This window comes from Mauremys reevesii, linkage group 19, assembly GCF_016161935.1.
Source record: "Mauremys reevesii isolate NIE-2019 linkage group 19, ASM1616193v1, whole genome shotgun sequence".
NCBI lineage: Eukaryota > Metazoa > Chordata > Testudines > Geoemydidae > Mauremys > Mauremys reevesii.
In genome coordinates this window covers 15,034,743-15,050,510 of record NC_052641.1, presented here as the reverse complement: position 1 = coordinate 15,050,510, position 15,768 = coordinate 15,034,743, and the positions used below count along the sequence as shown (strand labels likewise).

The 15,768-nt window shown below is 51.0% G+C and overlaps 1 protein-coding gene across 1 annotated transcript in view; it reads right to left on the bottom strand.

Annotated features, from left to right (window-relative positions):
• The window catches only part of NCS1 (neuronal calcium sensor 1), an 87,902-nt gene that overhangs the window by 43,277 nt on the left and 28,857 nt on the right, over nt 1-15,768 (bottom strand). Inside the window, exon 2 of the mRNA XM_039507070.1 lies at nt 3,376-3,400. Within this exon, the coding sequence (XP_039363004.1) occupies nt 3,376-3,400 (25 nt within the window). The remainder of the gene's footprint in view (nt 1-3,375; nt 3,401-15,768) is intronic.

Here is a 15,768-nt window from a genome sequence, read left to right as displayed (position 1 = left end):
TACCAATGAGCAGCCCCATTGGAGGTATTACCTAAAGCTGGTCAACGTTTTCCTACTTTCAATTTGTCAACAAAAGTTCAAATATCTACAAAAAACCCCGGAGGATGAATTCTACAACAAAAATGGTCATGGAAAACGTTCCCGTTTTTTTGACCAGCTCTAGTCCTACCCGTTGTGAATAGGAATGGCAGAACCTGGGCCCCAAATGAGTACCTCTGTTCAGGAGCCATCAACGTAATGAACATGGATCTACATGGCAGAATCACACTAACTTCCTTTTTTCCAGCTCTTTCTTTTGTTGATTATTTTTGGGAGGAGACATTTCAACATGTTGTAGGGCAAGAAGAGTTCTCTCTTGGCTAAGAGCACCCTGAATCTAAGGATGTGTCTACACTGGGAACCTGACCCAGAACAGCTACTGCAGAACCAGCAATTCCCACAATGGTCATTTTGGAACAACTATGGCCCTTTACATTTGCCCTCTACCTCATTCTGGAAGAACTTCCCGGGTAGACAAGCTGTAACTGGTGCTCTCAGGAGCGGAATGGCCCAATGTAAGATCAACAAGCTGGACCATTAGTCTACAAAGCATGAACTCCCGTTTATCGTCTCTCTCAGTATACAAGAGCGCTGCACTAAAGATAACGCACCACGCTGGAAACTGAAGTGCACTTTAATTGTGTTTCTCTGCCCTCCACTGAGATTACAAATGTTATTATTTACAGTCAGATATGGGGCACGCAGGGCTCCATAGCTGTAATGGGCACACAATGGATAATCGCCTTGCTGAGAAACATCCCATCGGGATGTATTTTGTTTAGTGTCCAGATGCCTTGTCCTTAATCTGTCCCATGCATGAAATGAAAATCCCATGATCCCAGTCCAAAGGAAATCTCAGAAAAGGAATTCTCCCCAGCTCTGGAAGCACAATGGGTTGCTGAATGCTACTGAGAACTGAATTACCATAATCCAATTTGGCTGGCGTGACACTGGAACAGAATTCTTCCTGCTATACATGCCGAAATATCTGTTGAGTTTTAAGCCACTCAGCAGGATGCAAGAGTTTTTAAAAAAAAGCAAAATAAGGCCTTTTCGACCAACATGCTCTCAATACATACACTGGGCCTGGCTGACAGAGTTCCTGAGCATTCTCAACTTCATTTCATGTCCGTGGGAGCTGCAGGTACTCAGTACGTCTGAAAATTAGGTCTCATCATCTTTCCTCCTCCATCCTCAACCTAGAATAATTGCCACAGTGGAAGGGCTGCACCAAGGTCCTGATTCTGTTACCCTTATCCAGATGACGAGTCCCCCGTGATTTCAGTGGGACTGCTTGCAGGAGTAAGGGCTTGAGGATTGAGGCCCACTCTCAAAGGAATATTCCAACATTGCCCCCTGGGCTACGGTCATAATCCTTTCAAGCCAAATGCTGCAGTAAGGGTGCTGGTATCCTGCTAACCAGGAGATCTGGTTGCCCCATGCAAAGCACAACCTCTCATGGCTTCTGTGCTCAGATACCAGGATGCTGAGGGGCCTTATAAAAACCAAGATAGTTTCCCAGGGGTTCATGTACCACCTTCATTAAAGAGACACATCACCACACTCACTTTCCAACTGAAGCTCCTGAACCTTGATTCTCATCCGCATTAGGCTTCATTTACCATGACAACCCGCAAAATGAAGAGGGTGGGATATCTGTATGCTGCGCTGTCTTTAAGAGGCCAAGAAAAGCTCTTTTCCTTGCTGGACCAAATTCAGCACGCCGCACACACCAGTCAGGCTGCATCGCGTAATTTAGGTGGGTTTTCAAGATAGTCTGCTGATGAGCCAGCTGCCATAACCAACATGTTACAGGCATTTAAAGAAATGCCAAGGCAATGGACCGGATTCTATTCTGGCTTGCTCTGCTTTTACACCTATCTACACCGTCTTTGGCTTTGATGGATGGTTTCTGATTGCTGCTGGAGAATCAGTGCCTGTGTATTTATTCCATGCAGGAGCTAACCCATCAAAGCTAGCGAGGGTGCTAAGACAGGGCTTGGCAAGCTCCGTTTTTCGCTGATCACTTGGTTCCATTTCTTCCTTCTGCTGGAAGCAGATGGAATTTGATTTTTCACCTTTACCCAGAGCCAAGAGCGACGGGCGCTTGCACGTGCTGCTAGTGGAGGTGGAAAGGCACAAGCATGGCCGCACGCCACGCGTGCTGGGACGCGATGTGCAGAACTAGCACAGCCGGCGCGGGATTTATGGATGGCACTGCCCACAGGAGAGCCCTTCAGTGGTGTTAAGAAACGCTCGCTCTCCCTTCACATTTGTCACTGTCTCTCACGCCCGGGCAGCCTCAGAAAGGTTTCAGCGCTTGTTCGAACGCAGAGGTGAGCGTGTAACAGCATCAATGTCAGCATTTGCTTTGGAGGCAAAGCTCATTTATCTGGAAAACGGCAGCAGAGAAAACCTGCAAACATGGGTTACAGCTTTTTGGTTTTTTTAAGCCGCTCCATTATTTATGCCGCCCTCCAGGAGTTTTGAGGCTGCCTACCATGCAGCATTATCCAGCTATGAAGCCATGTAGATTGCTCTGAGGAAGGCTGCATCTCCCAGAGCCCCCAGCTCTTCAGGGCTTTATGTCACAATGCATCGCATGCAACCTGACAGGGAGGGAAGGACAGGGTGGGTGGGCTCTGCAAACTGAGACCCCCTTCTGCTACCAACCCCGGCTAACGTTGCCATCACATTTGGTTCTGCAGCACGGGTGGGGGGGGTTTGCTGCTGTCTGAACTTACTTGCTCTCAGCCCCCCAAAAACCCACTCTCTCTCCCCCCACATACACACAACACACTCCCTGTCACACTCCACCCCACCCCATCCCATTTGAAAAGCACGTTGCAGCCACTTGCATGCTGGGATAGCTGCCACAATGCACTGCTCTCTGTGGCTGCTGCAAGAGCTGCTAATGTGGCCACGCCAGTGTGGACAGACTGCAGCACTTTCCCTACTGCGCTCTCCAAAGGCTGGTTTAACTCAAAGCATTCTACATCTCAAGTGCAGCCAAGCTCTCAGTACAGAAGAACCAGGCAGCCAAATAGCTGCATGCAGAGCCTGGTGCCTGAACGAGGCAGAAATGGATTATGGGAAAGATTGCTGGGAACAGGAGCCACGCCCTGAAATGACTTTTGTCTCATGTCGCCTGCCTTTGCATCTCAGTTTAGCCAGCTTCCCAGACAATACAACTCTGAAAAGAAACGGAGGCAAACACACGCATACGGTTACACAAGGTGCACACACTCAACGCAGCAGAGAGAACTGACTTGTCACTCAACGGCTGCATGCACACGGGCGCTCACAAGAATCAGAAACACGGGGCTGGAAACTCACCACTGCTGCACCTCCTTCTCTGTAACTGAAAGAGAAAAGAAGACAGACAAGGGTTAAGCCATTTGGAGTCTTTTCCGCTGAGTTTTTTCATTTTAAGCTGACTGGTTTCTATAGCACAGGGGACTAGATTGCAGTGCATGAGGACCTTTCTGGGGAGGAAATGCCTGTTGCTAAAGGGCTCTTTAATCTACTGCACAAAGTCATCACAAGAACCAATGGCTGGATGTTGACGCTAGACAATTTCAATTCAATAAGGCACAAATTTTTAGCAGTGAGGGTGATTAACCACTGGAAAAAAACTACCAGGGGAAGTGGGGGGATTCTCATCTCGTCTTCAAATCGAGACTGGAGGCTCTTCTGGAAGATGCTTTAGCCAACCAGAAGGTACTGTGCTCGAACCCAGGGTAACTGGATGGAAGTCAGTGGCCTGTGATATACAGGATGTCAGACTAGATGATCAAACGGTCCCTTCCGGCCTTCAAATCTTTGAATCTATGAGTATTTTTGCTACCTTTAAGGAGGCTTATTACATCATGTCAGCTGGCAAAACTTTCTGGGCCAGATACTCAGCTGATGCAAACCAGCAGTTCCACTGGCTTATGTTGTGCAGCACCGATTCATGCCAGCTGAGGATCTGGCCTGATTTCTCCCCCTCTTGCAGCGTAAGGTGAGACTGATGTAGAGGAAGGCCACTAAACAATCAGGAATTTCTTTCCAATGCATCTTTTGCCATGACACGGCACGTTAAAAGTACCTGCTTCTTCTTCACACATACACCTCTACAGACAGATAAACGGCCTCCCTCCCCATTCAGCGCTACCCCATCTGCCAACATGCTGACTTTAAGAGCTGTCTGTTTGCGCCAGGTTCCTTTTTACCTGTTGTCTTAAATGCCATTGTCACATTTCTTCCCTGCTGACTAGCTAAATCTTTAAAGAAAGTGCTCACTGATGGTTTCGAGACCTTTTGATGTCTTTGCTTGTCATACCTCTTTTTCTATTAATCTGAAGCTTCAGAACTGACTCCCTCTGGGTTTTTGATGAATAAGCTTCACGCAGCGCGTGTGAAGATTTCATTACTTTTCTTGCCTTTCTCCTCCCAGTCCTATTTTTATTGCTTAATTGTCATGCGGTCCTTTTTAGTTGTGCCCAGCGTTCTGCAGCTCTCTCGCTGCAGGTAAATACACTTAAACCATAAGGCTTCTACCACAGCACAGGGGCAGAGAGGAAGGAGGGGCTTGTGGACAGAAGGGTTCTATTCCTGGCTCACGTGACCCTAGACAAGTCCCTTAGCCAAGCTGTGCCTCTGCATTTGCCCATGTGAAACATGATGGAGTTAATACTTCCCTTACCAGACTGGACACTAGGAAGTTTAGACTTGAAATTAGACGAAGGCTCCTAACCATTAGAGGAGTGAAGTTCTGGAACAGCCTTCCAAGGGGTGTAGTGGGGGCAAAAGACATATCTGGCTTTAAGACTAAGCTTGATAAGTTTATGGAGGGGATGGTATGATGCGATAGCCTAATTTTGGCAATTAATTTGGCAATTGATCTTTGATTATGCAGGTAAGTATGCCCAGTGGTCTGTGATGGGATGTTAGATGGGGAGGGATCTGAATTACTACAGAGAATTCTTTCCTGGGTGCTGGCTGGTGAGTCTTGCCCACATGCTCAGGGTTTAACTGATCGCCATATTTGGGGTCGGGAAGGAATTTTCCTCCAGGGCAGATTGGCAGAGGCCCTGGAGGTTTTTCGCCTTCCTCTGCAGTGTGGGGCACGGGTCACTTGCTGGAGGATTCTCTGCAGCTTGAGGTCTTCAAACCATGATTTGAGGACTTCAGTAACTCAGACATAGGTTAGGGGGTTGTTATAAAAATGGATGGGTGAGATTCTGTGGCCTGCATTGTGCAGGAGGTCAGACTAGATGATCATAATGGTCCCTTCTGACCTTAAAGTCTATGAGTCTATGAGACTGTGTGAGGGCTAAGGCACTAATGCTTGTAAAGCGCTTTGAGTTCCTTGGATTAAAGAAGACCATTATTTTGTATTGCGGCAACACCCAGAGGCCCCAGTCAGGGATCAAGGGTCATCATGCCAGGCTCTGTACGCTCTCGGAACAAGACAACACCTGCCCTTTATATAAACCATTTATGGGTTTTTTAGCATCAACCTGAGGGGGGGGGGCTTGCGCGGCGCTCAGGGGGGCGGGGCTTCGGGAGGGGCACCACAGCACTCACGGGGGGGCGGCGCTCTTTTTTTTTGCTTGGGGCGGCAAAAAAGTTAGAGCTGGCCCTGGTCAAGAAGGCCTAGTCGAGCCCCTCCCCACGACATGTCACCAGTTCGAGCCCGGCTGACGTCAGAACCTCTGCGTGGCTGTTCGGTGCCTTAATGAGTTAACGGTCGCGCTCAGCCAGCATCCTTGCCAGCAATGAAAGAAAGAGACTGAACGGCTGAGCCACCTAGTCAGTCCTAGCACTGAGACACAATGGCAAAGCTGCGTGAGGGACGTTTAGGCTGCTGCTGTCTATGCTGTACCCGTTCGGTGGGTAAATAGGGCATCTCTCTGTTACACACGCTAAATTCATTCCAATGCGGGGCCTATTTACTTCCCCAGTACCTCACGTTAGCGAAGAGATTTCCTGCAAAGCAGCTGCAGGAAAACTTTACTATTAACACACCCTGAGCATGCGTAACTTAATAATATTGACAACGTTCCGCTTATTTCCTGTAGATTTGCTAAGTTTGGCCATTTAAACACAGAAACCTGGAGAGAAAATTCAGTTTAGCTGATATTAACTCTTAATATTGGCCACTTGATAAAACTAACAGGAAGAAAAAAATATATTATTCAATTTCCTCCTAAACAAGACAGCCAGAAAGTGGAAGTTCACCAAAAGGGTGATTCTCAGGCACACGGACCCCCCGCACCAGCTGAGGCTTTACATAGTGACATGGAGTTTTGACTGTGGTTGCAGCTGTATTGCCCTCCCTGAGAGCTCAAGAGTCCCTAGACCAGCTCCACAGAAATCATGAGATTGGCTAGAAACATTTTTTTTTAATTGGAAGCTGAGACTCACAATCACGTGACTCCAGGAGCTGGGGGTTTAAGAAAAAACACCCAGTAACATCAGAAGTAAAGTGGCGAGAGTTGGCACCACAGATGGAGTAGGAGCTAAGCATCTCTTAAGGAACATCTGTTTGGAGCTATTATTGATGGGCCGGGAGACAGCTGTCTAAATCTCAGAGGTGCCCATAAGTTTCTATCCCAAACCTGGGAAACACAGTCATGCACATCAAGGGCTGTTTAGCAGGAATAAGCTGCATTTCACCTTTTCATATTTCCTCTTCTTTCACCATCCCCTGTCTCCTGCAAACATCCATTAAACCAGTGGGTCTCAACCAGGGGCCCGGGGGGGCTGTGAACAGGTTTCAGGGGGGCTGCCAAGCAGGACTGGTGTTAGACTCGCTGGGGCCCAGGGCAGAAAGCCAAAGCCCCATCACATGGGGCTGAAGTCCGGGGCCCTGATCCCGGCCATCTGAGGCTGAAGCTGAACTTAGCTTCGCGGGGGGGCCCTGTGGCATGGGGCCCCAGGCAATTGCCCTGCTTGCTACCCCCTAATGCCGGCTCTGGTTTTAAGCCAGTTGTTGTGGCACAGGTGGGCTGTGGAGATTTATAGCATGTTGGGGGGGCCTTGGAAAGAAAACTGGTTGAGAACCCCTGCGTTAAACTGAATATGCAGATACAAGACAACTAGGCCCAGGATCATCAGGCCAGAGCCACGACAGTGCACGCTGAGCTCTCCCCACAGCCCCACTCTCGGGAGTGGAGAGGATCCAACACGTGGGATTATGCATTTTGCCAAGGAGAAGAAGGAATGTTTCCCCGCGTACCAAGCCTGGGACAATATTCTTCGGTTTTCTCGTAACAGATCTAGAGTTACTTAAATTCATGTCTTTAGGGGAAGGACCCGCTTACTCAGGTAAGCAAGGTCATGTACCAGGTGGCTGAGGCACATCACTGGTGCCAGGACCTGGTTGCACGCTCACCCTCTCTTCTGCTGGTGATGCAGGGAGCCAAGGGATTGTGGCTAGTGCAAGGCACCAGCAGGAAGCCTGGTGCCAGGAGGCTGGCTGAAGAGGGAATAGCCTTGTTCGGTCACTGCCTCCCCATCTCCCATCTATATACTAATAACAACAACAACAAAAGCACTAGGGCTGAAATTGACTAGGATAATGAGGCAGAGTGGCTACATGTGGCTCTGTGAGCAGCTGATAAAAATAGAAACTCCAAGATGCATGAACAGATGCCAATTACCTTGAATGGCGAGACACCCAATAAAAGAAAGCAAATTTCCATCAGAAAGATTTATAATGTGCTTGGCAAGAAGCACCGACTGGAGAAGGTAAGGGCTGGCGTAAACACAGCGTCGGGGTGATGGAGACAGCACATACAAGAGATGGCTCCAGCTGGATGCTGTTGGCAAGGGGGTTCCCGAAGCCCCTGCTACCAGCTGCCAAAGGAGAAGTGGGCCAGACCCCCCTCTGGTATAAATCACACAGCTCCACTGGCTTCAGGAGAGTGACGCTGATTTGCGCCGGCTGAGGATTTGGCTTGGTGACTTCGCTTTGGTGCACAGAAGCCCTATTCAGTGCCGCCAGTCACTGAACACCCGCCCAGTGAAAAGATGGGCCCTGCCCCACAAGGCTTACAATCTACGTGCTTGTCTTCACTGCAGCCTTAACTCGGGTTCTTACTCGAGTGTTGTTCCGAACCCAAATCCCAGCCACACCCACAAACCTTTTGCTCAAGCGTGGCGGTGCTTCACACCTGGGCTAGCGGGCCTGTCAGCGGGACAGGCTAATGCCCGGGGCTGCCAACATTCAAGCTGCTAACGTCCCCACTCAGCAGTGTGGACGCAGGGTAAGCAACTTGGACGCCACTCCTCCTCCTATGCTTTCCCACAATTCCCTCGGCCCATACTTCCTTGCCATTTTCCGACTCCCTGCTTCTGCATGGGACGTCACCTACCAGTCCTTATACACCGGGGAGGCTTTTAAATCCCATACTGCATGCAGCTTGCTGTACCGGCAACAATCCCGCTGTGCTGCTACAGAAACAGAAAGCTGGCATCCAGGAGATCGTCCTCTCAGCGGGCTGCCAGCTGGAAGAGCATGCCAAGCTGGAACCAGGTTACTAAGTAGCTGGGTGAAGACCACTTTCCCGCAGGTGCCGCAGGTGAACAAATTCTCCCAGAATACGCTGCAAAAGAGTTCAGCTTAGTGCAGCACCAAGAACCGGATGATATGCCCCTAGAAGGCCTAGCATGCCAGGCAGTGGTCACACACGGGTGCCAATCACTGGGTGACATCCAGACCCAGCTGAAGTTAATGGCAAAACTCCTACTGACTTCAGTGGTGTCAGGATTTCACCCCAGCCCAGAGATCAGATGCACTGTGAGCCAGTTGGGTGGCATGGGCCAGACTGGAGGCTCCCAGAGCACAGGTCTCAGGGACAGTGGGAGAAGAACAAAGTATGTTTTCACTGAAGAAAGTTCTCTAGACTTGAAAGTCGTGCAGCCACTTGGGAAATTCAAATGCAGGGAACATTGGCACCTGGGCTAAGGGGCGGGAGCTCTACTTCAGTAACACAGCAGGAGGGATTTCAGCGCTGATTTCAGCAGCACTGTCTAGCAGGATGGTCAAGAAACAAGCACTGTAGAGGACAGAGAGGCCTGGGCTTAATGAAGCCAAAAATGACACATCAGTCAGAGAGAGAGGCCTTGTCTACATGGGAGGAATTGACCTGCATCGCTATTCTGGAATAACTCCCCTATGTGGACGCTATTCCGGAACACAGCGAGCTATTCCAGTATAGCTACGCTGGACAATTTCCCTGTGTAGACAACCTCTGCCCCTTGGATCTAGCTGTAAGGGTGGGATGAGCGGAGCTCTTGGGCCAAGAAGAGCCTCCAGCCTTTGATGTGTGGAGGTAACAAGTAAGCCAAAGTCGGCCCTGACTTATACCCCAGTGAAGCACCCCACGCGCTCAATGCCCATTAGATTTCATGCTGCAGGGGCTCAGATCGCTTGTTTAGATGCCTTCCTGTGGATTTAGGAACCCTAGTTTGAAAATGTTGGCCTGATCCTCTCACGGAGAATCATGCATCCCCAGGGCAACCCAAACTGGGACTCATCTGAAAGGACAGGTCTGAAAAGCAGCATGAAGGCACCACTGTCATTTACAGGTTAAAGGCGTTTAATGCTTCAAATGCTGCAGTGCGGGGTTAACTCAGCAGGAAAGACGCTCCCCCAGCACATCCACCGCAAACAAGTACCTTGAGCAGCCTATTGAGGGGGGAATACGAACCATTATCTCCATCTATCCAGCGAATTACACGGCCTCCCTTACTGCCCTCCCTGAGTGGTTCACAGCCACTAATGACATCTCCCCTCTTTGTCCTATGAGGGGCTGGGATTATAGTCAGAGGATGACAGGAATAAAATAACCCCAACAATAGGGGGCTGCAGCAGGGTGGTTACCCCGCTCCTGCCTGGAAGGGCTTAAAGCAGCCCTGGGAGAGGGCTGTGGCAGGGAAAGCAGCTACTAGGCTGACTGGGGAAGCAGCTGCAGCTGAGCCACGCCCCAGTCAGGCCTCAGCTGGCCCTATATAGGAGGCTGGGAGCCAGGAGCTCAGCAGTCTCTCTCTAGCGGTAGAGGGAGAAGGACCTGGCTGCAGGGACCTGAGTGGCGCAGGGCTGGGGCCTAGCAGGAGGGTCCTGGGGGTCGCAGAGGGCAGCCCACGGGCAGGCAGAGTCAGCAGGTCCAACCCCTCCTTGCCAGTGATGAGTGGCTGATACTGCAGTCTGCCCGGGGAACGGGGGCTAGTTGGTGACTGGCAGTAGCCCACGATTGAGGCAAGGTGGGGATAGAGGGTTGGGGGTTCCCCTGGGTGGGGAGACCCTGAGATTGTAGGGGTATTGCCAAGGGGCAGCACCCCAGCTTGGAAGGGGCACTGGGGTCCAGGAGGGATTCGGGCCCAGCAGCAAGCAGGACACCGGCCTGCAGAGGGCGCTCCGGAGGCTGGAAGAGCTGATTCCCTGGATAACCAGCAGGAGGCGCCGCAGGGGTGAGTCCCACATTGTTACAGTGTCCTTCTGTAATGGGGCCAGGGAGGTGGGGGCCAGGGAGCAGAGCACAGGATGAGGATGGGGGCAGGGGGTCAGCTCAGACTACCCAAACTAATTGCTCTCTAGCCTCTCTCTCCAACTGCATTTCCTCCGAGATTCTATTTCAGTCTCGGCATCAGTGTTTCAACTCCAGCAGGAAACAATTAAGAAACTTGCTCTTTTTTTAGTAAGGGAAAAATGCTGCTAACTACACACTCCCGTTGGGTGGGCAGGGAGGAAGTGACGGGGCGGAATCCCCGCTCATCTGGCTCTCACTCTGGGAAGCATGCAGCAGCCTCCCCAAACCCGCTGAGCACAGCCGGCGGGAGAGGCTCTCGTGAGTGTCTGATGCTGACAGATCGGGTGCTCTGGGTGGTGACACTGTCCATGCTTACCTAGTGGGAGTTGTGCATCTAAATCTCCTAAGTTATGTAGGAATGGAGCCTCTAAATCCCCTAGGGGTGGCTTTGAAGAATCTCTGCCTACATCATCAACTCTACTAGAAACCAGAGTGTGCCCTGCTATTCTATGGTAAGTACAGATATGGTCCCTGCACTGGGGACCCACACGTTATGTAGACGGACAATACAAAACACACTGGGAGACCCAGAGAAAGCTTCTCCATAAGAACTTCTCTAACACACAAGGGTGATAGGTTGTGGCTTGCGGCTTCTTCTACCTCTGTGTTTGCTTGGGCCACATTCTGATCTCAGTTACAGGGGCAAAATCCTGGAGGGATACCACTGGAAGTTAGTGGACTTGCTCCAGCTCGCACCTGGTGTAAACAAATTCCTGGCCATCTGGGGTAAATGAGCTCCAGGACTCACTCCAGATTGCGCACAGCTCCGGATCTAGCCACTGACATTCTCGTATTAGGCAGGGGGGCTGAAATTCTGACCTGGAGTGGGATACTGTTGAGCCAGCCCATTCTGCCATGTCTCTCTGCTGCAAGTGAGGCATCCTGCATAGGTGCTGCATACACAGAGGTAGCATGTGCAGGACCCTAGGGTGGAGACAGCGTGTAACAGCAGGCTGCAAACCAAAGGGAGGAATATGCCGCCTCTTTTAAGCAGCTAATTAACCTTGGACTTGAAGGTTTCCTCTGGGCTCTTGAGAGGGGAGAGGGAGGTTTAACAGGCTCAAGGAGAGGAGTGGCCTTTCCTTGCTGGCCTCCTTCAAACCCCCCTGCCTCTCTGATCCCAGTGGAGGGGGTCGCGCAGCCTGAACTGGCTTTGAAATCCCTTCCCTCTAAAGAACAGCGATTTGGGGGAGCATGTTCCGAAAGAAGGCGAGTTTGGTGACACAGGGCAATGGGGGCTGTGCTCTAGGGCAGTGGCTCTCACCTTTCCAGGAGTCTGATTTGTCTTGCGTACCCACAAGTTTCACATCACTTAAAATCTACTTGCTTACAAAATCCAATCTAAAAATACAAATGTCACAGCCACACTACTACGGAAACCTTGCTGACTTTCTCATTGTTACCATAGAATAATCAAATAAATCAATTGGAATATGAATATCGTGAGTACATTTCAGTGTATATAGAGCAGCATACGCAAGTCATTGTCTGTAGGACATTTGAGTTTGTACTGACTTCGCTAGTGCTTTTTATGTAGCCTGTTGTAAAACCTGGCAAATATCTAGATGAGTTGATGTGCCCCCTGGAAGATCTCTGCATACCCCAGGGGTACACGTACCCCTCACTGACAGCCACTGCTCTAGGGGGTGAGCCCGGAGCTCTCCCACTCCCATGGAGCTAGGTCTGAGCACTGAATAACATTCGGCCTTCTGTGTATTGCTAAGGGCTCCCCGCTCCCCCCCGTCTCTTTGCTCCTAGGAAGCTTTCTCAGGGCAAGAGCAGGCTCTGCACTGCTCCCCATTGGCCTCTCATGGCCCCTTCAACGCTAGGCAAAGATGAAAGGAAACGCAGCGAGTCGCCCTTGCCAGTGTTGTAACGAGGGCAAGGCGAGTGAGGCACTTGCCTCGGGCGCGGAAGGTGAGGGGCGCAGAAAGTCTCTCATTTGGCGGCAATTCAGCAGCAAGTCCCTCCCTCTGAGAGGGACTGAGGGACCCGCCATCGAATTGCCACTGGTTGTCGGCAAGGGAGAGGGGCGGCACGTCTGGCTCTTTGGCGGAAATTCGGCGGCGGGTCCTTCCCTCCTAGAGGAACCCACCGCTGAAGAGCCGGACGTGCCGCCCCTGTCCCTTGCCTCGGGCGCAAAAATCCCTAGTTATGGCTCTGGCCCTTGCCCACAAGCACAGGCAGGGGAGCCCTAGTCACTAGACCACGAAGCGAGTCAGGGCTACGGGCAACTCAATGCTGAGCACCATGAAAAAGAGCTGGATCTCTGATCAACACACCCAGGAAAGGGGAGCCTAATGCCCTTCCCTGCAATGCTGCCTGAGGTCACCCAGTGAGTCAGTGGCAAAGCAGAGGAGAGAACCCAGGAGCACTGATTACGTTAACACACTTTGCAGGAGGGAGCCGGGTTGCAGCTCTGCGTGGTTAAGGATGAAATCCTGACTCCACTGGGGCCAGTGGGAAAAGTCTCATCAGTGCAGGAGGCAGAGCTTGAGGGCCCCTTTGCAACTGTGGGACAAATTCCCACCAGGAAAAAGGACCATCACAACCACCCCCACACCATCCATGCCAACTGCCAGATGCCCCTCTACCCAACTTCTCCAGGGCAGCATGGACACTTCAAAACAAACCTCTACCAAAACAAAACACTCCACTGCACATACAGGTCTCCCCCTGGGGTGAGGAGGAGAGAAAGCAAGCCAGATGTTAGGCACTTAATCCACATCTGGAAAATACAACAGTGACGAGGGCAGAAGAACCTAGATGGAATACAACAGAGGATTTCACCCCCTATGGGTAAGACCCCTCCATGAGGAAGTAGGGAGAGTTCCTGGCCTGTTCTATGCACTAACTTGCACCAGTTTAACTAATGGGGTGATTTTATACTGGAGCAACTGGGTGTGTGGACACTATTTCAAGCTGGCTTGTGTCATTTAACCAGCCTTGCGCCAGTAAAATTAGAGAAACAAGCTCAACTGATAAAACCAGTTTAAAACCGATACAAGAGCCACACACACAAAAGCCACACCACTTTAGCCAAGTCAATTGCAACTTTTGTGTGTAGACAAAGCCTTAAGAGAAATCAGTGACAGAGTCAGAAATGTGAGCCCAGGCCTGGGAAGTTACAGGGCATGGCCAGAAGAGACAGTTCCTCCCCCCAGTTTATCTGAGCAACTGGAGACAGCGCAAATCTGGGAGTATAATCTTAAACCTCTCCCTCTGGGCAGCACTGAGAGATGTCGCTGCCTGTGCTCTCCTACTGCAAAGGAGCTTCATTTCCACTCTGCTGCACCCCCGAACCCAGCTCTCTCTCATAAAGCAGGAGAACAGACAGGATAAAGGAAGCTGGCCCATGGATTGTGGGATACTTTTGACGGACTCCCAGGACCCGAGTCGGGGGGGGGGGTGTTGCATCTACACTGCAAAACAGTTGGTTTGTACTCTAGGTCCTTGACTTGAGTTTGAACCCTCCATATCCACAGTGAACTAGGACCCCAGGTCCAAGTTTGACAGATTTCTGTGTAGACAGGAAAGGGGCGGGGGGTTGGGCTCAAGCCTGAGTCTGAGCCCCAGCTTCCACTGCAGTGTAGACATCGCCTAGGAGACCTTAATTCCAACCAGAGCTTTGCAGACACTGAGGCTCAATCCGTCATACATTATAACAGTGGGGAAGTGAATGGGTTAAACTCAATGAGCCACAAGACCATTGCCCCTGGGGGTGACTCTATTAATCCCAATGAACCCACTGGTCTTGAGCCAGCCAGTCATGAAGTTCAGCCATGTGGAGAAGGACCCTGCTGCGCCCCTCAGATCCCTGATTCCCCGCATCGGCAGAGGCACAGCACACGTGCCTGCGAATTCAGGTATGGCAAGAAACCGGAGGATGCTTCGCCTTTGGCAGGTGAAAGCAAGACCAGCACCCCGCTCGCTGCCTGTCAGGAGGCTGTTGGAAGCCTGCCCGAACACAACTGCAGAGCAGATGACGTCTGCCCCTGTGTCCTGCCCTGGGAGCATTTCTGTGGCTGGCTGGCGCACTCTGTTGGCGCGTGCGTGCCTTGCCACACACCCTGCGTGTTTACCGGCACAGCACTGGCGGCATTAGAATGCAGAGAATTTCCGCTGCACCTTCAGCATGAATGAACTGAACCTTACACCACACAGGGGGGAAGCATCATCCCCGTTTTACAGCTGGAAGCCTCAGCACGGCCGAGGGACTCTCCTGCAGTGACCCAGCTCAGCAGCGGCAGAGCTGGGGACTGAACGCAGGACTCCTGGCTCCTAATCCTTTGCTGTAACCACAAGGATACGCACGTCCTCTCCCTTGCCCCTCATGTACACAATAAATCAGAAGACAACAGCCTAGCCTCTGGTTTCACGGGTACTGTCCCTCTGTCAGGGAGGCTTGCAGATGAGAAACTGCCTCAAACATGAAATCAGATATTAGGAATGGCAATATACAAAAACCTGTAGGAGAACACTTCAATCTCCCTGGACACACAATAGCAGATTTAAAGGTAGCCATCATGCAGCAAAAAAAACTTCAGGACCAGACTTCAAAGAGAAACTGCTGAGCTTCAGTTCATCTGCAAATTTGTTACCATCAGCTCAGGATTAAACAAAGACTGTGAATGGCTTGCCAACTACAGAACCAGTTTCTCCTCCCTGGGTGTTCACACCTCAACTGCTAGAAGAGGGCCTCATCCTCCCTGATTGAACTAACCTCGTTATCTCTAGCCTGATTCTTGCTTGCATATTTGTACCTGCCTCTGGAAATTTCCACTACATGCATCTGACGAAGTGGGTATTCGCCCACGAAAGCTCATGCTCCAATACGTCTGTTAGTCTATAAGGTGCCACAGGACTCTCTGCCGCTTTCTCAAACGTGAAGCAGATCCTGGGATGCGTCGCAGCCTCCGTCACAATACAAAACAGAGCCCCCTAACGCGTGTGTGCCAGCTTGTGTACGCACGTGTGAGGATGAGGATGTGCATGGCGGACGGTGCATACTCTTAACAAGGGAGGAACAGGGCGTGCAGGCCGGAGGAGGATCCTGGCTCTGACTTCTGCCACAATGAAAAGTGCTGCTTTGCGCCACTCGCCCTGACGGAGCGTTACCAAAACAGATTCATAGCACAGCTCCCCTGCC